Source organism: Opisthocomus hoazin, chromosome 7 (assembly GCF_030867145.1).
Source record: "Opisthocomus hoazin isolate bOpiHoa1 chromosome 7, bOpiHoa1.hap1, whole genome shotgun sequence".
NCBI lineage: Eukaryota > Metazoa > Chordata > Aves > Opisthocomiformes > Opisthocomidae > Opisthocomus > Opisthocomus hoazin.
The window spans coordinates 27770042-27796206 of record NC_134420.1 but is presented as its reverse complement, the minus strand read 5'-3'; the positions used below and the strand labels follow the sequence as shown (position 1 = coordinate 27796206).

General features: G+C 40.1%; 1 protein-coding gene across 2 annotated transcripts in view; it reads right to left on the bottom strand.

Moving 5' to 3' along the window:
* Nucleotides 1-26165, bottom strand: part of EXT2 (exostosin glycosyltransferase 2) — an 82508-nt gene that overhangs the window by 54746 nt on the left and 1597 nt on the right. Inside the window, exons 1-7 of one of the 2 annotated variants that reach the window (XM_075426333.1) lie at nt 25741-25794; nt 25038-25597; nt 24783-24872; nt 19839-19955; nt 16104-16299; nt 12510-12649; nt 11550-11643 (exon numbers count right to left, since the gene is read on the bottom strand). In XM_075426333.1, coding sequence (XP_075282448.1) covers nt 11550-11643; nt 12510-12649; nt 16104-16299; nt 19839-19955; nt 24783-24872; nt 25038-25573 — 1173 coding nt within the window. In that variant the 5' untranslated portion in view covers nt 25574-25597; nt 25741-25794. Of the gene's footprint in view, nt 1-11549; nt 11644-12509; nt 12650-16103; nt 16300-19838; nt 19956-24782; nt 24873-25037; nt 25598-25740; nt 25795-26165 lie in introns of those variants that run through there. The other variant, XM_075426332.1, reaches the window with a different exon arrangement.

The window sequence follows — 26165 nt, the reverse complement described above, 5'->3', positions numbered from 1 at the left end:
TGATTAGAGAAGCTAAACACAAAGCAAGCCCAGTGCCAATCACGCACATGAAAGGACAGCTTTCTGAAGCACGAAAAAAAAATCTAGGTAGGGTTACCACCGTATTATAGCCGTCAAAAATCAGCACATACCTCAATTTCAGAGCTTAAGCTCTATCCCAGGAAGAACTTGCCCTTTTGATGAAGGCGTGTTTTGTTCAGTTTCCTGTAAGCTATATAGTTCTATTTTATATAGGCATAAACATACACATAACCCCATACACACAATTCTCAACACTGGACAGCTTTAACCACAGGCATTACTGCCAGCATTGCTCGAATACAGATATAACTGACTGACTTCTATAAGGATAAAAGCTGAAGGACTGGCAATCATGGGGTTTTCTTCGTATCTACAGGAAAAATTCCATTTAGGACATGGTGCTGCTATTTTCCTCCACACGTTAAAAATAACCGCTCTTAGTTCAAGCTATGGAAAAATACCTCATCCTTCATGACTCAAATTGTGCATGCTGTATGCCTGGCTGATGAAATAGATAAGGTGATTAATAATTGCTGCTTGTGATAATACTATGTGATGGTCACACTGCAATGGAACAGGACTGAAAATAACTTTATATGGACAAAATAACTGATAGACATGAACAACAGTTATTTATTTCTTCTTGGCAAACATCTGAAGTAGCATACTAAAGAAGAATACTCTGAACTGCATGAAGCCAAATTTTGTAAAAAAAGTAATCTCAAAGATAAACATCAAAGCTTATTACAGAAGTCCTTGCTACCCCAAAAAAGATGGCGAGTACATCACTGACCAGCATTTGCATATTTATTCTGTACCAATCTTCTGCTTCACCCGAACAATTAAAAATGTGAGGAAGGAGTTGTTCTCCCTCTCCCCTTGATATATACATAACATGGGCTCTGCAACAGATGGAACTCATGTCTCGGGAGACTCCCTGTAGAACTGGCTATTAAACACAGGTAGCAACAGATCAGAAGCACACCAAGCGGCGCGAGGCAGAGCGCAGAGCCTGGGCTTGGTGCTGCTAGCTTACCGAAGCATTTCAGACCGCTGGTTAATGGCTGTGGCATTCCTGCTCAGGCTTAACCTAATCACCAGATTCAGGATCAGGAAAGTTCTTCTCAATGCTTCAACAGGCACCATTGATATTTTTTGCTTTTGGTTGCCACAGTGTTGGGAAGCATTTTATGGTAGACTGTGCTGTGGGGAGGAACCGAGATGAAATATTCTGTAGACCCCCTGCAACCAGAATTCCATCACCAGCTGAGTCTGGTTGTAGCAAACTGTATTTCTTAGGCTTAATCATATCTAACAACTTCTATCTATGATTCCCTACTTCACTATTAGTACCCTGGAATATGCAGGCCCTCGATAATCCTCCTCTCCAGAGCATCTGTGCAGATTTAAGCCACAAGGATAGAATATGTGTTCAAAGACAACTAATGCCAGGTGACATTTTCATTTCTAAAGAGCATTCAAAATCATCAGCTAATGGAAAAGGGAAAAAAAGAGGAGAGGGGAAAGGAAGGAGCCAACCCCCAAATACAAGTTACACCACTTGCAAGCCCTTTGGCTTGCAGTATATTGCTATCACAGCCCACTTTTTCACTTGTAATAAAGATACATAATTTTTCTATACACAGGCGTCTAAGAAACTTTTTGAAATATCTGCAGAATTTTCAGACAAAGATTAAAGGAAAAGCCATCTAAACATTATCTGGCAGCAGACTGCTTCTACAGAACATGTAAAACCTTTGTAACTTAAAAGCCAAGCATTCCAACTGTGTTTAAAATACATTTGGTTTAGTCATTAAAACAGGATCCAGGACTTCAAAACTCCATTACTAATCTTACGATTTGAATTGGTACAAGGTATTTATGTTTCCATCCACTCATCAGTAAAATGGATACAAGACCAAGTTGTATTTACTACTACTATTTAATATACCCACATGCAAATAACTACAGCAACACAGTGTATTTATACTGCACAGCTAAATGCTAAAGTTGTAACACTTTCAATAATGAAAAGGTAAGTGGAGCAAGTGAATTTGATAAAGAAATGTAATGTGGAACAGACTAAGCAGCACAGAGTAACAAAGAATGAGCAGAACACCAGGACAGATGCTTAATCATCCTTTTTTCTGCAGCTAACTGCTTCATGTGCATGGCTCAGCATATTTTCAAATATTTTTTTCAAATAAGTATATGCTTTTCTAATTTTTGGACCATCTGGCTTCATCCGTAATCTATCCAAGCTGTGTACAGCAATCCACAAATCATGTACTCTTTGCAACAACATACACTCTTAAAATACAGACTCTTAAAATACAGACTCTTAAAATCTAATCTTAAAATAAAAAAAAAAATATTGTTTTAAAATAACAATTTCCCTTCTACAGTTGAAGTTTAATCTTGTGTTGTTTAGAGGCTGCAAACCTAGATACAAAGGCAGCACAACCGCATCCTATAAAAATTATTCATTGAGGTGCTGACTGCTCTCCAGTTTCTGAGCTCTTTCTCAGAGATGCCACAAAGATCACTCCATAACACAACAAACATGAAAACACCTTTCTTCATTCTGGAAAGCAACAGGGCAGGACAGACAACAGAAAAAAAAAAAATCTAGGAAAAGGATATTCTCCACAACAAATGAAGAGGGGAGGGGGGAGCAATGAAAGTCTCATATATAGATGCCAAGGATTCTACAACTCCCCTGGTGATCCCGGCAGTAAGCCAGGAAAAAGTTTTCTCTTTCCTTTGCTGTCTGCAGCAACAAATCTTTCCTCTGGGGGAGGGGTGAGAGGGCTGGAACTAACCTCATTGCATCTGATAAGATGGCAAATTGTCCAGGCCTGACATTTATGGGGGACCCGGAGCTCCACTGAAGCACTCTGGGAGGATTAAAGCAGGGTTAGTCTCTCCAGTCGCACTCCTTAAAATGCTACAAATGGCAGACAGATGAAAGTTCGTTTAAATTTGATAATGATGAGTCTAAAGAACCCCGAGACAGAAGCTGTCCCCTGTCAGGGAAAGAACTGCAGCTGGAAGTTGAATATTCTCATTAAAGGGACTTGTAAAAATCTAACTATGCTGAAAGCGCTTCCAGTGTCCAGATACTGAAATGAAGCTCTGTTTAATTGGCTAACGAGAACTAAATCCCATCTCTTTTATGTGAGCTGCACCACCCACAGGAAAACTCCACCACCCATTTAACCACCCAAGCTTTAACTCTACCCAGGACCGCTTCACTGTAAGAATGGGATGTTTCACACGCCAGCAGTGACTGCCTGGAGCCAGCAGAGAGGCTCATATAGCTGTCAGCAAGCTGATAAGAGTTGAAATTACTCTACAGAGCCCTCTTTAAAGAAGAGCCAAAGCAGCACATTAAATGAAAGGGAGGAGGGGTCAGAAAAGCCAGCCACTCCTGTTGTTTTAACGTGGCACTAAAACAAGTCATTGATTTATGCATGTGTCTTCAGCTCTGTTTGACCTGGAGTCTGAACTTCTCTTCAGGTCAGGGCTGAGGCACGCGGGACGTGCACCAGAAAAACCACAACAGCTTGTCCAGGTATTCTGACTGTGGGAACAAACATTGCAAACCACATGTATTCTATCCACATTTTTTAAACTGAATGTACCTCCCTTTTTAAGCTTTCAGTTGTCCACACAGGCTGAAAAGACAAGAGGTTGTGATCATCTAAAACTTTGATTAATAAAAATCAAGAAAACTGTGTGGCCACTACTTGAGAGAGTATCTTGCAGGGCTTCAGGAAAGTGAATTATCCAGTCAGACAAAGGAGGAAACTATACATGACGGTCAATATTCTCTCACTGAAGTATTTGGCAGCTAGTGAAGTTAAGATGCACTTAAAAAAAAACATCAATGATCTGACAAGGTTATTCCACAAGGCACCACAATACCGAGGTCTCCTGCAAGCCTAAGTCCTGAAGCTGCATCACCACGACCGCACTGGGTTTGACCAAGTAGCCTTCTGCTCCTGTATTCTGCCTCTGACAACGGTCAGCAGCAGGTACCTTTGCAACTCCCCCCTACAGACACAGCAAGCATAAGCCACCACTTCCCCCAAGTACTCTCTAGCTTCCAGAAGTCTGCAACTCAAGAACTTCTAAGCCAGAGGGCGTACGTTTGCATTCGTCTCTGACAGATTTTTCTTCTCTGGATTTCTTCATTCACCCTTTATGCCAATAAAAACCCTGCACTCACACAAAATGCTGAGGCAGCGAGTCCCACAGACTACCTATTAGTTCTGGGAAAAGATCATCTCCTCTATTTTTTTGTAGACCAGATTCCCAATAATACAAGTCCTAAGAAACATCAAATGAAATTGTATCGAACAATGTACAGTCATACCCATTCACTTTCTTCATGACCTTCTTATTTCATAGTTCTGTATTATATTCTTGCTCCTCATCTTATCCCCAGTCATTCATTTTAAAGACGAAGAGTGTTAGGCTATTTAATCACTCTCCTCATGAAACATTTGATCACCCCTGTTCTATTACATCCTTTTTAAGATGCGAGAACTGTAACTATGGGCTGTATTCAGGGTGCAGATATCCAACAGATTCACACAGTGGCATAAAATTTTCCATTTTGTTCTCTATCTTTTTTCTAAAAATTCTTTATATTACTCTTTTTGACCATAACTGACCATGGAATTTGTATTTTCACATAACTGTTTAGTACAGCTCTAATAATTCCGTTCCAAGCGACTGCAGCTAGCTGAGAGGCCATCACTGCCTATGAGCAAGCTGATTTAAATTGCATATGTACCCCTTCCGTTGTATACTGAATTTCATTTGTCACATTATCATTTCGTCATGCCATACCTGAATTTCTTTGGCCTACGATTGCCAGATCCAAATAAAACCTTTCCAAAGCAGAATCATTTATAAGGAACAACTGCAAGGGTTTTTTCTATTACTGTTAGCTTGAGCTGCAAATTTTCCCTTAAAAAGCCATGCTGGTCCAGGGTGCTTACCTTTTACAGCTACCTAATTTTATGGAATTTCTTATCTCCAACATCTCTGCCTCTCTGTAAGTTTGGCTGAAATTGGACAGTAACAGAAATCAGCAATCAGCATGCACATCGTATGTGATCATACCCTTGCTTCCCCAGGAAATCAGGATGAAAAGAATTCCTGCACTCAAGAACATTAGCTCTTCATCCTTGTACTATTAAGGCGCACAAAGTCACCCAGTTGTCTTCCAGACTAGATATTCATTCAAAAGTTTTATTTCTGGGAGGTGGGGAGTGTTATAAAGCCAAAAAGGAACAGGCACACAAAGCCTTCTTTTGAAAATAAACTTCTTACCTAATAATCCATTCACTGACAAAGAATGCCTAAATAAACAGAGGAATGCCTCTGATTCCCATTGCAGAGTACTGTGCTACTCTGATCCTATGCGTTACTGAGCCTATCTGTGTTAAAAGATTTCCAAGTACGTTGATACTTAGCGAGGAAAAACATTCAGAAAATGTCTGTATATTCAGATAGACAGATTCATACACAAAAAGAAGGGAAAAAGGCACAGAGGCTCAGATACAAGTTGAGGAAAACTTTCATACAAGTTAAAGTCATTTGTGTATAAACTACAGTGGTGAAGTATGTTTCCAGAGATTAACAGGCTCTCAAAGCAAAACATTAGGAAAACTCTGAGAGGGAAACTATACAAAACATGGAACAAGCAGATACCAGCAAAGTTTTGTTTTGTTTTTTTCCCTTTCCCTATTTCACTCTTCTTCAGGAGCAAGACAAAATTTCAAATTTCACTATCATATAGCTCTATTACATTTACTTCTATTTCTTGCCCCTCTACTCCTAGAACTTCGCTGTTACCTGGGTGCTGCTTTGTGGTGCAGAGAAAACAAAAGCATAAGGATGCAGCATCAAGCTGGATCAGTAGCTGTGCAGTTGAGCTGCGTATCGACTTGCCTCTGGGCACTTCTGCCAGTGTCTCAGAGTCCATATGGAACTATTTATGAGAGGGGGATGGTTCAAGGAAGCTTCCAAGAAAATGAGAATGACAACTTCACTGCAGAAAACAGACAAGACAGCAATCCCAGAGATGCATAAATTTCATCCAGGCTGCTATCAATTCTAGCAGCTGAACTAGCAGAGGCTCTTTCCGATGGTCAGTATATTGGAGTTTTTATGAGCTATCATACGCTAGTTTCCACTTCTCATGGACACAGGTTGTACACGTAGTATTGAAAATACTTAATAATTTTTCACAACAGTGTAGACTAGGCTATGAGCAACAAAACTATTCCCTTCTGTGAGGAAAGACAGGAAACTGAACTGGAACAGGAATTGTTCAGGGCAAACTGTTCTGCAAGTTTGAACAATAAAAGCATAAGTTAATACAGCTAATCTCCAGAGACCTCAGCACAACCAGGTATGATGCAGGACAGTAGAAATTAATTCTGATTTCCCACACTCCAGCTCTGTCCAAACCAATAAACCTCTATCGGTTTATACCACGTACCGTCTGACAAAACAATTGAGCAAAACAAAGTTGTATTCTAGGAAATCACAGCCCGGGTCACGCCAGCCATAGATCCTAGCAGATGACGACTCCAAAGCTAAAGCACCTGTATGTCATCCTCTTCAGGACAGTATTGTGTGACTCTCTTGTTTGGTGTACAAACTATAAGAAATAATTTTCAAACATGGGTTCTTATACATATTAAACGTAACGACTTCTCTTTAAGAGCCATTTTAATTAGGCACAGAGAATTTTTAATTAAGCATAGAGAAAATTTTACTCAATAAAAGCAAACAATCTATTTCAACTTGGAAAAAAATTATATACACTTATGTGTGTGTGTATATACATATTTTAACCTTGAGGCATGATCTCCAGAGAATCAACTGCAATAAAATACTGCAAAAAGAGCACCTGATCAACAAAGAAATCTGGCATGCTAACATCTACAATAAAATTTGTTTTAATTCTGAGGTTTTCCAACTAAGGATAAGATTAATGCCATAGTCAAGACAACCAGTGAAACCAAAGTAGTCAGACAGCAAGGTTCCAACACCACAAAGGTTATCAGACCCAGAAAGTCTGATAGGTATGATGAATGCGTGCTTCACTGTACTAAAAATCAGGAGAAATTTAGAGAAAGGATTTGTTCTGTTTGGCTAAAAAGAGGATGATCTCAAGCATATTCATGTCAGAACATATCAACTGGTTTCTTAATCTACCAAAAAAGTACATTAATTGGCAGGTACTGGTAAAGCATGTTTCACAAGTCTTTATCAAAACCGTATTGTCTCCCCTCATGGAATTCTCTGTGCAACAAGATATTTTTGTTTTTGAAATAAAACCTAAACACATCCTAATGCAAAGGAAACAGTGAGATGTTGTAAAACAATTTTCATACCAACTTTAATGAAAGCTCTTCGCAAAGATCACTTTTTCCTCATGTTAACACCAGTTGTGGACCAATCTTTTTGTAACTGTTATATCACACTGCAAGTGTTTCACAATGTAAAACCAAGAAAGAACATGATCATTGTGATCTAACTATCTTCGTTTCCATCTCGATAACAGCAGTGCTTGTTGAAAACTAGAATGGACTGGAGAAAAACCAAACATATCACAAGAGCAGTATCAGTCAGTCCTCTTCCACTTGACAAAAAACAAGCATCAAAATATTGCATATCAAGTGTTCTTAGCCCTTGAAGTTGAAGCAGCAAAAGAAAGCAGTTTAAATAGCATTGAGAAATATGGGTTACTTGCAAAACCAGAATATTTTGAAGCTTTTGTTGCCCTTCCACGGCTAAGCAGAACAAACAACTGCTACAGATCACATCTGAAAACACGTACAAATCACTCCAGTTCATTTGCAGATTCATTCTATAACTGGGTATTAGTTGAGTTTCATTTTAGTAATTCCTTGCCCCAGAAACAAAATAAAGAGCACTTATGACAAATTCACTTTGCTTCTGAACTACCCTTAGCATCAGCCTCCTCAAAAGGTTCATTCCAACTTCAAACTCTCTCTTCTCCTATCATCAGTTTATCATTATTTTGCGAATCTTTATTCATCAATTCCTGCACACTGCTGCTGAAGTGAAGACACTGAAAAAAAACTGGGAAGATATTTTGCCTAGCCAAAAAGTCCCAAGACAACTTACCAAACTATTTAAATTGAAAGACAGCAAGTAACTTGTGCAATTGTTCCCTCCTGTGAGACCAACTAGGAGGAAGGAAACAAAAGTCCGTAGCACAGATGGAATATTAGTGAGTAGTTATCAATGTGGAAAAGCAATCAGGTTACTGGCAATCCACACAATATCAGTCACTAAGTACTTTTTCACCATATCCGATAGCTAGAACACAGAACCATGTATCAGTGAGGCAATGTCACAGATGCTTACACCAGGACTTTACCTTGTAAACAAGGCTGACGAGACATGAAATGTACGGATAACATGTTTAAGTATCCTCAGTATGCAGACAGAAATAAATTCATGAAGACAAGAGAAAGACAGACCTTGTGATTTCATCCTGATAATCTTACTACCAAAACACACACCTATATCCTCAGCACTAGAAGGACCTGGACCTGTCAGAGCAGGGCTAGAAGAGGTGACAAAAACGATCCGAGTGCTGGAGCACCTCTCCTATGAGGAAACGCTAAGAGACCTGGGGCTGTTCAGCCTGGAGAAGAGAAGGCTCCGAGCTGACCTTATAGCAGCCATCCAGTACCTGAAGGGGCCTACAAGAAAGCCAGAGAGGGACTTTTCACAAGGGCCTGTAGGGACAGGACAAGGGGTAACCGCTTTAAAGTGAAAGAGGGTAGATTTATACTAGATCTAAGCAAGAAATTCTTTACAATGAGGGTGGTGAAACACTGGCACAGGTTGCCCAGAGAAGCTGTGGCTGCCCCCTCCCTGGCAGTGTTCAAGGCCAGGCTGGATGGGGCTTTGAGCAACCTGGTCTAGTGGAAGGGGTCCCTGCCTGTGGCAGGGGGGTTGGAACTGGATGATCTTTAAGGTCCCCTCCAACCCAAATCATTCTACAATTCTATGATTCTAACCTTAACAAAAACATCAAGATGTGAGAGGAAGCTTTAGAGAAACATACTTCCCACCTTCGGTCAACAGAATCACAGTTTCCAACATGCTCAGTGATGCACTGGACCCAATGACGACGACTACTGCAAACCATCTATAATCCAACAAAAATCACTTCAGACACAGACAAGAACTGCATTCTGAGTATTATATTATATATTATATTTTAACTTAATTTTATGGAGTTGCAGATAATATAGGTAACTTACAGATCATCTGAATTAAGGGTGGGAGTTGTTGGTTTGTGTCATTGTGAATGTTTATGGGTTTGTTTGGTTTTTTGGTTTTGTTTTTTTACAAAGTAGTGTTGTTTCCTGATTTCATACTTTAAAATTACTGTTTAAGCTGTCCATAATGTTAAGTGCATTCTCTGTAGAAGCACACTATCCTGAGATATGATATAATATGATATGAATATCTTATATTAGTAAAATGGACAAGAAAACCAATGCACACTTTAACAGACCATTAATGTCAGTTTTAAAGCTTTTCAAGGTAAAACTCCCTAGTGTTAACATCTCTACGTTCATGTCAGAGAAAAAAAGAACACAAAGCAAAATCATGTTTCTAGGAGCTGTTACAGCAAAGCTACTTTTTCGGGGCAACTTGGTGCTGCCAGTGGGACCCACCAAAAGGGTTCGCTTGTGTGAAGGAACCAGAGGGAAAGGAGACCCCTCATGGCTGCTGTGATATTTGCAGACTCTCCGCACAGAGAATGAAGTGAAGGTGGCAACAGACCTCAGGTGTGAAAACACATTTACCACTAAACCCAAGAGTCTATTTTGTCCCAGTATTAATATACACTGTGCAGCTATTAGCACTGTCTAAGTAGAAATAACTAGTGTTCTAGGCTACACCCTGAAAAACCATGCCTTGGGTCACTTTTGATAAGGACCACACAAAAGATGACTTTGTTGCTAAGGTTGGATAAGGGAATTTCAGAAACACGTCTTCACCGCTCTTGCAGAAATTTGACTACAGAAATCCCACAAGTCTTTAAGAGTCACCTGAGATCAGCTGGTTTACTTTTTCCCTACATACCTAGCTCTTACTTTCTCTATGCTGCAGTTCCTCATCAAGAAAAACAATGACAACAGTATCTCCTTACCTTGTAACACACTATATGCTCAGGTACAATAAGGTGACAAGGATGAAAGATCCTAGATGTAAGTTTACAATATATGTTAACATCTTACTTCTTTGCCAGCCCAACAATGTAATCTGTATATTCCAACCACCAAAAGAACAACATGGTTGAATCCTACCCCCTAATCTGACAACAAAACTCTTCACGCTTTGTGAAAATCGTCACATGGCTAACAGTTCTCTCTGTTGAACTGGCACTTTACGTGTGTGCTCTAGAATTAAAGCAGATGATGATGGTAGTGTCCATAACAGCAAAGATAATAAACAGGAATCAGCATCAACTGGAGTAAACTAGAAGACATTTCCTTTTCACTATACACCCAGCCAACACAGACTTCATTCATAAGTTTAGAGAGTTTGTGATCTCAGCTCTTCCAGTCACCAAATAAGTAAAATTTCCCTCTCAGAGGAATTGTCAACTTAGTTAAAACTTTTAAAACATTTTGGACTTAATGCTTCCCTCATATTTTGAGCGATCAAAAATTTATCTACAAACCAAAGCTTCTCTTGAGATAAAGACAGACTCTTGAACTTCTTCTTTAATACAATTTAAATACCACATAGAAAAAAGAAACAAATATACCCTGTGATTTCATCAGAAATATTTTCACATATGAGAGTAGGCAGTACATCTGCATTCAGGGACAGCTTCCATCCCCAGATGCATTAAGAAAGCAGAGGAGACATAAGAAAAAGCAAAATTAAAGTGGAGTTTGACTACACTGGTAGAAGCTGGCAGTCTCCAATCATGGCAAATACCACTGACCTTTACATGAAAAAGCAGATAGTGAAAACTTCAGTTCCACATTTTAGGAGATCTGCTGCAACCCAGGAGGGGCAGCATTGATCACTGCGGATGCTAAAGATCCTACAATATGTTTCACCACAGCAAGTACATTAATGTAGTGGGTTGGAGAACATCCACTCTGAGTGACTGAAGTCTGCCTGCTGAAGTGTTCTTCTGCAATCGCAACCCCATGCAATGTTCTTAACTGCCTGACCTGATGGGTAATGTAGTACTGATCAACAGCTGCTGTTCAACACATTTAGCTGCACCAGTGATGGAGAGAGGCACAGCATTGAAAACTAATGGTGAATGCATATGTTTAGCATAAAGAAAGAAGAGGGTCAAATAATCAAAATATTAACCTGAGAATACAACGGATGCTTCTGCATTCAAACAAATTTCACAGTAAGGAGGTGCATGAACCTACAATCCAACTGTAAATAAAGGAAAATACTTTAATCACAGTACATTATTTTACCTGTCTTTGCATCTCTTCAACCTGTCGCTGGGGAACACTTTGCAGGATACTGTACATTTCAGGCATCTTTTCTTCAGGAATGACAACAGAGGCCCTATAAGCAAAAAAAAGAAAATAAATGGTAAGACGGAAAGAAGTTCTACATTAAATGATGTCAACAGCTTTTCCAACCCAGAATCTTGTCCTATCCTAATAGGACACATTCAGAAGGTATTAGGAGAAAGAAGCAGTCTTCTCTCCGTGTAATTAATTATTCTGTAGCAGTTCCTTCACAATACCAGCCAGTCTGCCCACAGATAATGCCACAGAAGTCTGTCGACTGATCTGTACAGACAATCTAATAAATATGAAAGGGACAGAGAGACAGAAATCCTGAATTCTCATCTCTGGATTGCCACTGACTTGCTGTCAGTTGAGATTTTTGGAGTGACCAAACAGTAATAGCATATACAGTGCTATGTAGACAAGCTAGTAATTTTTGTACATATTATCCTAATATCACGTAACTAGGCATAGTGCATGTATGGAAAAAAAATCTAAGCTCTTAATATAGTGTACTCAGCTACAAAATAACTACACTTTTCAATCTCAGATGAACTTAGAAATCATGATACAATATAGAGAATTTAGCACTGACATGATGCAATTTTTAGCATATATTTTCCTTAAAAGAGCCTGAAAGCAGACCAGTCCTCACTGAATTCAAGCACAAGATATCAAAGCAAGTCTGTTTTAGAAAAAATATGATCGGCTACAAGATAACCAAATGCTCTGTCACGTCTGCCTTGTTTGGTTTTGATGCATAATATATGAAGGGCAAAGACTGCATGTATCTTACTCGGTATTCTATTCCCTGTAACCCTCAGTACACTTGACTTATCACATAGATTTTATTCAAACCACTGAATGCAATGAAGTCTCTTAGGCAGCAGTTCAACGCACAACAGTGAGGGTACCGACCTCTTCCAGTCCAGAACCTCAGAGAAAGGTAAAATGTAGGAGTCAGCAATGATGACTGGGACGCAGCCAGCTTGAAGAACATCGCTTAGCACAGCCTGTCCCAGGCGGGCCCCACGTAGAACAACACAGAATGTAGACTCCTGTCAACAAATGGTATCCAACACATAGATGAGGAAAAAGAACAGGAAATGTTAGATTTGTATTACACGTATGTATGTATATACGCAGTTGAAGATGTCCCTGCTCATTGCAGAGGAGTTGGACTAGATGACATTTAAAGGTCCTTTCCAACCCAAACCATTCTATGATTCCATGATTATGCTTTCCTGCCCTCCCCCTCGTAAAAATACAAGTCAAAAGGAAAACAGGCTTGCTCCATGCAACCAATGTATTCTGAATTATTAGCCAATACAAAATAATTACGCAACTTTATCTTCCAGACGCTCAAAAATATCGTAAGTGGAGAGATGAGAAATCAGGTAGTCAGACTATTCTACACTTTATTTTAATGGGCAAACTTCAGAATTCTAAATGAGAAAGTTCAAGTGGAAAAATAAGTTAAACATTTTGAAAGTTTGGCATAACAAGATGAGCAATAATCAACATGAACTTATTGAGTACAAGCTGTATGAAGCCAACCTGATCATCTTCCATTATAGGGCAATCCAGCTCTATGGATAGCAGAGAAGTAACAGATTTCCTATCTCAACTTTAAAAGGCATCTGACATCTTTGACAGCATTTTCATAGGCAAATTAACAAATTATGGGCTTTATCAGCCCTCATAGGCTTTATAGTTACATAAAATATAGTTACAGAACTCTAAGTAAAAAGGAGTTAGTGGTGGCTCACAGGTAAAACAGTGATGGACCAAATAATCTTTCCTAGGTGCAACAGTATTCAATGTGCCCCTTAGTTAACCAAGTAGCAGAAATAAGACCATACTTATCAGACCTGACAACACCTACGATTTTGTGGGATTGGCAAACATAACAGATAAAGGGATTAGAGTTTGACATTATATGGATAAATTGACTAAAAAATACCTATACATACAGGGTTCATCACTTAGATAAAAATAACCAACTGCACAAATATAAAGCATGAAGTAACTGGCTATGTTTTGCACTTTGCAGAAGAGGACATTTCCTATAAAAGGACAGGAAAAGAAAGGGTATTCGGTGTTGGCAACGTTGCACTGTTGAAAATACAAACCACTCAACCCACAGGTTGTATTAGAATGCAAGAAGAAGTACAATCTAGGAGACCTGAAGGAATCACTCACTCTGTAACAAAACACCTCAGACAGAGCAGTGTGTTCAGTCTTGGGCAACACACTTCCAGCGGTAAAAAAACATGATGATTACTTACCTTGAAAGTACGATCTACAGGGAAAGATTGGCTGTATCAATACTACTTATTCCGAAAGGGTGAGGGCAGGAGGAAGATAGCTAAAGGGAGCTTCAAAGATACAAAAAGTGGTTGCAAAAAGGAAAAATATAATTTATTCATGTCCACAACATGCAAGACAGAGCCATGAGTTTAAACTGCAGCGGAGAAGACTTCTTGATTATGCTGCACTCACCCTGTAAATAGGGACTTTAGTTCTCACTGCCACTGAGTGATCTTGCTACAGATTCAAGATCACAAAATAAAAGCTTGTAGAGTTTAGCTACGCAAACCAGAAAAAAGCTCAAGTCAGTATTATCCCTAAATCTAAGAATGAAAAATGACAAAGTTGATACTGGGTCTCCCACAGATAAGAAAACATCTTTCCAGCTTGTGTTCTGTGGCCTGAGGAAAAGGAGCCAGGAGGCTCAGCTGGGCAGAAAAACATCAAAACGCAATCAGGAAATACAATGGCATTTGCTGGCTGTTCACTTGTTTCCTAATGCAACCGTAAGACTTGCGTTCATAGCCACAGAGTACTAAAAGCCTTGAAAATCTCATCCAAGAGAAGACTGCAGACAGGAAGAATTAAGAATCCAAGAAACCCAAGAGCCTGTCTAGTAGGAAGCCTGTAAAGGCTGCATTGGAAAGGATGAACTGTGACTGCAGTCCCCCTTCCCCCACTCTCAAGACAGGAAGAGAAGGAAAAGGAGGGTGCGAGAGAATGAACACACATTTTAACCCCTGACTCACTAGATCACACAGCAGCAGGTGGAAGAGACTCTAGTAAGGTCTGGAAGAGAAAAAAAAAAAAGCAGCCCAGATGTGGACACACATGCTCATCTGCCCAGATAACTATTTTTCCTGTCTAGACAAGGGTTACTATAAATACATCTCCTCACATCACCACTGTTATCAGTCAGACATTCCACACGGAGATGCAGGGCTCTGCAAAGGAAAGTATTTTAACAATCCCAGCATGTGCCAGCTCTCTTCAGAGTTATAAAATCACATATAGCAAGACATAGATATAGATTCCCTGACTTGATATCCTTAAGCAATCCAGTCTGTATTTAAAGAAATAAAGTAAACAATTTTTTTTTACTTTTGGCTGAAAGCTTAGGGCTCAGGGTGACCCTTTCCTCCCTCTCCTCCTCCTTCACAAGGAATTTTAAACTTATTTCCTACAAAACATAACAGGACGGGTAGAAAAGTTGTCTTTCCTCAGCTTGTTTGTTATTTTATCATCATTTGCTGAAGTTCAAAGACAGATTATGTGCTGGTGGTCACAGACGGAGCACAGTGGCCTATGGCATAACTCACTTCACCATCCTGCATGCCAAAGCACCTCTCTGTTAGTGAATTGCCAAGAGACACAGGGGTCTGAGAACGCTATCTGGTTTTATCTTCACTGACACATCAAAAGATCTCTGGAAGTTGGGCCAAGGCCATGAAATACATTTCACCTAGATGTTTTCACAGCTTCATGCTGATAAGTCTTCTAGCTCAGTCTCTCGCATCTATACAGATAATTTTGTAGGGTTTAACCACTAAGCTGCATTAAAGAAATATTATCTGACCAACTCTCCTTAAACGTAGCACTATTTTTTGCCCCCAAATAAATCCACACATAAGCTCTTTAAAGTTCATTTTAACCTTCCCTCCAAGATTAAATGCTTCCCCTCTGCTCCAAGCTTCATCCAGAAAGGCCGACACTGTTGCACATGAGAAATCAATTCCAAATTCACGTCTGCTGAAGGTCATTTTGCCAGTTATTCTGCAGAATCCCATGTTTTTCCCCAATTTTCAAGTGAGCAATTTTGTCTGGCCTCCGAAAGTTTCTCCTCCCATTGCTGCTGGATTTGCAGTATCTTCATATCATTTTTTTTTTTTTAATTTACATGACATTGTCATGTGTTACTAGAAAACCAGCATGACCATCATGAAGTTGTTATACATAAGCAGCGTTTTCAAAATGCAGTGTAGTCTGCATATCAGTTTGAGTACACAGTTCTTCGCCCTCTTAAAAATAAGAATAAAGTTAGGATATAATATCCAAGGTAAATTAATGAATTATGCAGTTTCAAAACATAGCCAGCAAGTTAACTAAATACAAGGAAGTACCTTACCCGTGCTGAACAGGAACAGGTCCACACCTAAGACACTCACCAAGGGGAAGAGAGGTTTGCAGGAGAAACCGCCTTACCTGAAGCACTTGAGGATAATCAAAGACTTGATTCTTGTGACAGCGTTTGCCAACAGCAGGCACCCCATCTGACAGATTTGTACATTTGTCTAGGATCAACACGGATTCCTCATTCTCAGCCTGAAGAGCTTCCAACTCAGACCGGTATTCTGGGTGCAGAGCCATTTGAGATGACAGAATGAAATATCTGCGAGGACTGAAAAACCACAGCAAGGTTACCTGACAGCACTGTGAGCTTACTTCCAAGATGCTCTAGAACACATTTCCTTCCATCCTGGAAAAGCAGAGCAAGATTAACTAAATGTGGACACACTGCCAAGACTGTATTTTCAGACAAGGCTGGAAAGGGTAATGATGCAATATAACTAAATCTTGGATAGTAAGAGGCTTAGCATTATTTACAACGTTGAATAAATCTGTACTTGGAAAAAGTGCTTAGAATAGACAGTTGCATTATAACCTCTGTTGTAACTGAAATAAACATTATTTAGCTACATAGTAAAACAGCTTGCTACTGATGCCAGGATTGTTTGTTCTTTTGTTTGGTGTTTGTGTACTATAACAAAGTAGATCGGACACAATGCTGCTGCTAGTTTCTCCTCCCAAGTATTTTCTCATCAATTTTAATTGAAAAAAGATGCTGAACTGACAATTCAGCTATCCTGTGCTTATTTAATCTTGATATGGTGACAGCAGCAACAGGACAAGCTCATCTTGTTAGCTATGATTCAGTTCCGTCTCTTTTGGGTAACATAAAGGCAACATCTCCAGGACAAAGTTGAAGACCCATTACCCCATTTACTCTCAACTGCTACCATGTTCCAAAAACATGACTGTTTAACATGTGCCTCAATATTGAAGTGTTTCAAGACACTAATTAACACTGGAGGTAAACCATACAGGAATACAGTCTCAAATTAGGTGCTCACTGCTTTAGAAAGTTACATTAATGCTGGTAAATAGCATGTCAGATAATTGTTATCCTCATCTACTTCATTTTCCTTTCTATACAGGTCAGCTAAGTCAGACTGCTCTACCGCTCCCCATTGCAAGGAACACAGAGCGAGTGCCTGCCCTCACGCTGCCAGAGGAACACAGGAAACGCGAGGCCTGCACTTAGGATTCCTGTTCTACTCCACATGATGCTATCTCTAATTTACAGCACTGAAAACACATACAAACACACACTTTATAAAGTCAGACCTCTCCAGCTGCTCTTCTAACCTCTTCTACTCATTTTCGTGCTGGTAACTTCAGTAGTTGCTCCAATTAACACACAAGATTTGCATAGAACTGTTTTTAAACATTTTTCTTCCCAAGCCTCCAGCTGCTACCAACTAGCTACCAGCAGCTCTGCAGAATGTATTTCTAGCAGAGGTGGATTTAAACTATTTCAAACAATGCAACTAAAAAGGAGAGTAAATCAAAACCCCTCAATTCATCTCTGTAAGAGGAATAAAAAAGGATTTGCCTTAAAAAAAAAAGGAAACACTGCTGCAGATGAGTGATAATGCATACCTATAACCAGCTAAAACTTATGTCGATTTTTTTGTGTATATGTTTAAAACCAAATTTTGCCTTGAAACTGTCATCACCCTATGACACTCAAAAACTAGCTATCAGATCTTGCCACAAAAGAAAGTACTTCCCAGATCCCAGGAAATAACACGCTAGTATAGTGAAATGTAATAATCTCTCCCAAGCAAGCCTGAATTTTGAGCAACGCTCTCGTGTCACACTCCTCCCGCATAAAGCAATCGAACCTGTGGATGCGTTTCCATTAGCAATGCTGACTGGCCACTAGATGGTACTCCACAGACTACAGTCTGCTCCTCGCCACAAACAAACTAAACAAACCCCCAGATCTTGAGAACATGGAAGCTCCAACACCTTTACTGAACACAGACTCATGCATTCCATCAGCTCCTTCATTACAGTTTCTCTTATCTGACCTAAAACCAGACATAGCATTTAGCTGACTACATGGACACGAACAATCTGACTGCATCTCCCTTTACAGTTGGTTCTATCTACACTGAAGCCTATCATCACGTTCATGCTTTCCAGACAGAAATACAAAGCGTGCTTTCAGTCTGTGTCAGACTGTAATAATACTTGAGATCTATGAAGAATCGATTGGGATGCAACTAGATGTCCCTATGCTGGCCTGGTCCAGGAGCATCACAAGCAGAAACATAAAGGGTATGAGCAAAGAAAACCACTGCTGCACAAGTTTGTTCGGTATTGACCGCGGTATCTCACCTGGAGCAGCCCAGAGCAACAGCAAGAGCATTGCCCTTACCAGAGAAAAGAACTGAAGCCAAAGTACAATAACTTTTTGCGTTTGAGAGCAGCAGCACCTTTTCAATCACAGTTTTCAACTTCAGTAATTCATATTTGCTACAGGATGCTGTCAGAAAAAAGGACCTAAAGTTTCTGTATTTCTAAACCTGATCTTTACAATTGGTGGACATGTTATTCACCCTCATTGTCTCACTCTGCCCATTTTTCAAACCATCAGAGGTAAGGCCTTGCTACAGTGAAACATTTTCAGCTGTGTAATTAAGACGCTTATGAAATATTAAAAGAGCAGTCTTCCATAATCCATTAAAACATGCCTTCCAGATCTCTACCTACTCTTCTGCTGAAGACATGAATGGATGAGAGAAACCACCACTTTCCAGGGTAGCTCATTTTAATGCCTAATTACATTCCCTGTTAAAATCAGTGGTTTATTTCCCACTTATCTTGCTTTACCTCCAACTACAGGGTTGGGGGGGGGTGTTGTTTGTGTTTATGTCTTACTCCATTACTTTAAAAAAGAAAAAAAATAAAATCAGTATTCTAAGCTCTGGATGTAACTATTCCCACAATCAAATCGGCTCTCCTTCTTTTTCATGAGCTAACCACACTTAAGATTCATTCTGCAAGAACTTCTTCCATTCAGAGCTCTATTTACAGGCTTGTCCTGTTCCAGACTCTCAGTGTCATTTTGGAAAGACTTCTGAACGACAAAAACATCTAAACTGATTTATGAAGAATGTATCCATAAGACATACAGGGGTAAAGATCACATTCTCCTCACTCCTGCTCTCTGTTACCCATTCAAAGTTTGCACCAGCTGATACTATCCGAGACACTCACTTTGATCCCCATGTTCCCTTCTATCTCTTTAAAGGCACAACGGAGGTACAGCACACTTCTCGTACCATTGCAACAGTGATCATTTGCCATTACTTTGTTTTTAAGTATCCTAAAATATGTGTGTCTGAAGCCACCATTTATTAGGGAATCTATGGTTGGACTTGATAATCCTGAAAGTCTCCTCCAACCTAAATGATTCTATGTTGCTTTGAATTACTGCCCTGCTTTACTACACTTTGAAGAAACCAAACATATTAACAACTACTTTTATTTATATCCGAAACATCTTCTCAGCACAGGAAATACTGAACCTAGTTCTACTAGAAACACTTTCATGCTGTCATATTTCACAGTTCAGTTTCTGAACTCCAAAAAAATCCTCAGTTCATAGCTAAATCACACATTAGCAGATGAGCCAAGGCCATTAGCATTGGAACCACCATATATTTTAATAGCAAGAGCTGTTAAAAGCAACTCTTAGAAAACTGCCCAAGCCCACCAGCAAGTTAGCAGCTATATTTATATTTTATCAGCATCAATATTAAACATGATATTGAATATACTTTGCCCAATTCATGGGAATTGCTTTACCCTGGTCCTCTTTCTGGCAGATCCACCTCCCCTGACAACGGGCTGTAAACAGGAATACTGACATCATAGCCTTGTCGGTAAGTCCATGTGGAGAAGCCTCCACCAGCCAGCAGAGCTCTGAAAAATACAAGAAAGTGACTTTAAACAGAGTATGTATATGCATATGATCACTGAGGAACAGACCATTTTGGCATTAATATAGGGAAATTTAATCTACTGCAGTCATTACGGTAATTTTGCATTTTTGCAAGCTTACACATCCTGAGACAACTTTAATTTAAAGAAATACATTCTTAATTATTTATACTAGTTAATATGTTCCTCAATGCCTGCACTAAAATAGGATACAGCACAGCTCTCGAAGCGTTACAGACAAGCTACACTTCAGATACAAGTCCAGGTACAATAACATAGTATTTTGGCAGCTCACAGTGACTCTGGACTTCTCAGGTTGGAAAATAAAATGGAGTTATTTGCAACTGTATTTTCAAAGTGATGACAAAAACTAGTGTGAAATATATTTCATTTTTACATTACACAAAAAATGCTATAAATAGAAGACATGACAACAAGAACTCTGTATGTTCTGGAACTAACTTCCAAAAGTAGAGGCTGCTTGGGACACTGTGCTAGAGAGCATGGGAATCATCAAAGACTGGTAAATTAAGACATAATTCAACCTCCCAGCAGGATGACCCTGACTATGGCTTTTCCTAGATGGGACAACCTTTTGCCACACAGAAGGGCTTTAAGAAACAGAACAATGTGTACAGAAGAAGGCAATGCATCATTCACAATGTCAGAAAAAAAATGGGCTTCTTACTATCTCCTATCCCAAATCCGGCTTCTTTGAAATATGCCAGTAGAGGACATCAGCTTTTCAGTCACCATTTCACCTCCAGTGGCCAGGTGGCACCATGAACACATCACCCAATCTCCAAAAGAAGCTCAGATTCAGCTTCTTTAGTGAGACTTCTGAAACAGCTGATCAAGCTTTCAGTCTTTTGTCACCAAACAGCAGCATGTGGTATACTTTGAATTGCCCCAGGGATACTGGGTCTGCTTAGAGTACCACACAAAGTAGTTTGCAGAAAAATATTTCTCGGCTTTCGGTTTCTCACCTTCTCTGCAGAGAGAAGCAGAACACATACACCACCACACTAGGCACTACAGAAAGGATCCTGAGGAGCTGTAGTCGTTGTAGCAGCTGTGATTACAGCCAAAAGCCTTATTATCACAAGCTTGCACACTGTCACAGTTCAGATCGCAGCAGGCACGTCTCCTCAGTAAGCAGAACAGACACATCAGAACAAAAAGCCAAGGTGAGACTGGAAGAGGCACTAACAATCCATTAGCTGATATTGTTGCTTTCAGATATCACTGAATGAAATCCCTAGTACAATGTTTGGAGAAGCAGTTTTTCCACAGCTGTTCTACAATAGATTATCGTTATCTCTAATTATCCTCCACAACCTATCATTTTTTCCCATCAGAACATGACACCCTGGATAAACATCAGTATGTTCTGCCCGTTCTAACCCCCGTTAGACATCCCATGGGATGCTTCACTTCCTGCTCTGACCTGCAGCCGTTGTTCAGTGCTCAAACACGATCACACTTTGCCATAAATGTGACTTCATCCAAGTGGTCAAGCAAGCAGTCCTAAGTGTCATTTAAGGAGCTCTCTGAAAATCCCAGGCTCTGGATTAGAGATGCATTTCAGCTTGATAAGAGTTACAAAATCAATACAACTTGCCCTTTATTACTCTTCATTCAGAACACAAACTATGGTATGAGCAGAAATCAACTTCAGAATGGGATGATAAATCAAGTACGTGCTGAGTGAAAATTTATGGTCCAAATCAAGTTATTATTTTGGATTCCTGTCCAATGCTCCCCCCTGCCCCGGTGATACACACAATGCTGCTATGACTACATCTCACCCTCAAAGCTGCATGTTCTGTGTCTTCTCCATATTAACTCAGTTACAAGCCGGTAGAAAAAATTGACTTGGGTGTTGCTGTTCTTGCATTTCATATCCCCCTCCTATTTTTTCTAAGCCCCCCTAATTGGGAAACTACAACCACATTGTTTTAATTGGATCCGGTGAAAACATGACAGCACCTCATCAGCCTTGAGAAAGCAGGTGTGTGTCATGCAGACTTTTACCTAAACAAACCCACAGGGAACCAACACCAGTTAAATAACTCCACTCAGATTTTCATTGTACAGTGCAGTAAGGGAGTAGAGATATTAACTCCTCATGTACTCTAGACAAGTAATCTTTAAATTGCACTGGTCAGTGAGGAATGAGCCTGCTCCTGAGCAACTTTTCACCAGTTTTCAGATATTCATCCTTCTTTCTCTCCAACTGGGCTGTACTCTGAATGGTTCTGCCCAGCTGCCATCATCATCAGCTTTCTGCCAAACTTCACAAGTCACTGAAAGCCAATTCATCAACTGAAGCAGAACGAAAAAGTATCCTAGTTCATATGTCCAATTCTACAGCTACAGAGTAGCTTTGCAAAATAAATCCTTTCATCCTCTTTATTGTACCACATTCAATAGCACTCATTAACAAATAATAAATTCCTTATTTTTTAAGTTTTATGGCAGGTGATTACATATGTTATGGCAGCTAATACCAGCAACACAGCCTCCATGCCCACAAGGCAGACCTCCACCTTTGAAATTACAGAATAAAGCGCTTTTACACTGTCTTTGGAAACTGGATTTAAAGATTTAATAAACAAACAACCCCTTAGTGAGTTAACTAAAGACTTTTCCAGATGTAAAAATATCATATAACTGAATTCCCCTTTGTGTATAAAGTCTTATTTTACCTGGATTAATATTCTGCAGCAAATCAACAGAGCACAACTCTATCAAACCTCACGATCCACTACCGTTAAACTACACATGATCTCCAGTACGTGCCGAACAGAGAAGGCAGGCCACACTCCCTGTGCAAACTTCACAGATGTTGCCTGTGTATTTCATGAGTGATCCGCAAAACCCCACAAACCCAGTCTTTCTGGAGTTGTACTGGTACAGTTCAGACCAGTCATTCAAAACCAGCTGAACCCTGCCAATATACCTGTGTTTTGGCCTGCAGTCTCTCACCCTGTGGTGCTACAAACAACCATCCTTCACATTTTGTTAACTGCCCATTCTGTAACACGTGGACATTCTCAAATCAAGAAAACACCTAGGTCACTTGTTCTGTTAAGACACGAAATAAGAACACCAGAGGTCTCCAAAATCATACTGGAACCTCATCGTGCACCACTCCCGCCCTTCCAAGACTAGGTCAACACTACTGACTTCTTCACAGATCCCTTGTCTTTGCACCTGTAGTACAGGTTCTGCACCACACTGAATACAGTCTAACTGTTAGCCGTCTACCAAAAGGAGATTCCAGCTTTTCTCCATCCCAAGCACTGCTATTGCCTCTCTTATGTATTACAGCTAGCGATCGTACAGCTGCAGGGTGAGTCAGTTTGGCAAGCTATGACAACAGCTGTATGCCAAAAAAGATTCAACTTTTTTATTTCAAATTACTCGGCTTTCTATGTTAGCATGACAAACACTTAGAACAAACACCTACTAAAATAATACATTTCCTGCATACTAAGCCAAGACACATAAGGCCAAATATACATGGAGATTTGACACAAAAAAAGGAAAAAAAAGTTGTGCAGCATAAAAAAATCCACAGCATATAATCAATAAATCTACTTCTTCAATAGACACATGCATCCACAAACATGCAGCTCCAGAGCAGCCCATTCCATTAAACAGAGCACTCCCAAATGGAAAATCCCCTTAAGAAGTATAAATCTTAAGATAACGAATACAAGTATTTACTAACAGATTAACAGGTCTGGTTACACAAGAATGATGCTTGACTGCCCTCTTCAGGCTAACCCACATGCACACAACATTTCATAGAGAAGCAAAAACCTAAAGACTTACTTCACAGTCAGTGATGTAATTACAATGAGTAACCTTACTCCCTGAGCACGTCCAGAAAAAAATATGTTCTGTTCTGGCACTGAAGGGTGTTTTAAATCGTCTTTGGTGCAAAGCAATCAAGAAACACTCCATACACCATCATCTTAGCGAAGATCCCATATCTCAGGTAAGATTTTGTTGACATTTGACAGAAGAAAGTTAACTTTGACCTTCAAGAGAGGGACTAGTTACACAGGACCTAACTCAGCAGAACTAAGCACAACGGGCTAATCCAGTAAGAGTATCTAAGCCAAATAAGTTTGTCTTACTCTTATTCCAGTTTCCTTTACCTTACGACCACCTTTCCTCGTCCAAGAGTAAACTATTCTGCAAGCGAAAACTGAGCTCAGGATTCACATCTTCTAAGTTTCTGCCCAATATTTTCAAAACACACTTGCCAGAGAATAACAAAGAGTATCTGTCTGATTACTAATACAATGTAATTGTTACAACAACAAAAACTACTGAAATTCATCACTGTTTTGTCAAGCAGAGCAGCTGCTTTAAAACGCCCTTGAAGCACCTGACTTCTATCAGAAAGTTGCAGCTACAATCACCTTTGAACTTCTAATTTGCATCAAATGGGACATTCTGTAAAGCGTTCAGGTTCCATAACACACAACATACAGGTCCAACCTCAAGAGTCTCCATCCTTACAGCAAGCCCAACAGTTAAGAGCAAACGCTGTCAGCCACATCCCATATAAACTTAAGGATGGAGCTAAACTGTCAAGATTTCAGGAGCAAACACTTGTCCTATACAAGACAGGGACTTCTCTACTTCCCTTTCTTGAGCAGAGAGGAAGTCATCATCCAGCTCTGTAAAGGTTAAGGAGCATGTCCTTTGCTATCAGCTGCACTTCTGAGCTTGTTGCTTCTTCAATGGCATTTAAACCCCTATCTGTGCATTCAAGCACAGCAAAACGCATACCTATCTCTAGGAACATCTAGGGCAGTGTTATAATCTGGTGGCCCTCCAGGCAGCATATTGAAGAGCAAGTGATTTGTGCCTCGATCCCACCTAAGGCAAAAGAAGAAACAGACAACAATTAGAAAAGTGTTCTCTACGTACGGATGGTAAGTTCTGTCTAAGCCTAGCTCTGGCATTGACTCGCTGCTTCCTCCCCTCCTCCATTAACCTTAGTTTTTTCCACTTTGTGTTCTTTAAATACACATACTGAAGTACCTGGGTAACTGTGCCAAAGCCTGAGCTGTCTCCTTGATACGGAGCGCATTCTGATTGAGGACATCTATGGACGGCACAAAAAGGCAGGCCCGGTTGACATCGTCAGTGTAGAATTCACTGTCGGAGATAGCAGTTAGCAGCTCATTGTATTCCCTGGAAATGGTGTTGCTCACCAACGTCCCGTACTCATCCACATACTTTTTCAGTGAGTATATGTATACCTTGATTTTGTTTTTGGGATTGAAGCCACATCGATAGACATCGAAGCAGGTGTGCATCCTGCAGCTGAGGTCTCCCCGCTCAGGAATGGGGCTATCAGCAGGAAGCTTGACCACAGGCACGTCATGGACACTGCTTTTTTCAACGGTCCAGTCACTGGATGACTCAATGGAGTGAGGCCAGAACTGAAACATTCCTGTGGCAATTAGGCCAAGCAGAACTATGGAAAAGAGAGTGATGTAGTAGATGCGATGCTTGGTTTTCATCCTTGGGATGAGGGCTGGACCCCGGGTGTTGTATTTGGCTGACGCACACATAATGGAATCGATTACCTCCTGTCTCTACAAAATAGGAAGAGAGAGGTTTTAGGATGAGCTCTGGAAGAGATACATAGTTATCTCCACACAGAGAAACAGACAGTTAGCCTTTTCAAGACAGGTTCTTTGGCTCGGCAGATTACGGTAGAATCTCTCCAGATGCTCACCTGTCCCAGCAGAATGTAAGATGCCACCCGGGACTGCCACTTGGCAAGGACAACGTGAGGCTGATCTGTTGGGCCTGGCTGTAATGGAATGGTGTTGGCCAGTTAAAAGCCACAAGTCAGAAAAGGACATGGCTTGGGCAGCGAGGAGAGGAAGAAATCTCAGACACTACAGAAGTAGGGAGTCCTCCTAGGTGCCACTCCATCTACACCTAAGTGTATTCATAGTGAATACCAATAAAAAAGTAAAATGGCCATCCACAAGCGAAGAGAAACAACCTGGACACCCCGCAAAGGGCTTGTTACAGGGCATCACACAGAACTTAGAATAGTGATACTGCTTTTAACGTAAAGGTGCTTTCAGACTGAATTTTACAGCATATCCAACTAGAATGATGCTAAACTACTTCTGGCAAGAGAAAGGAATT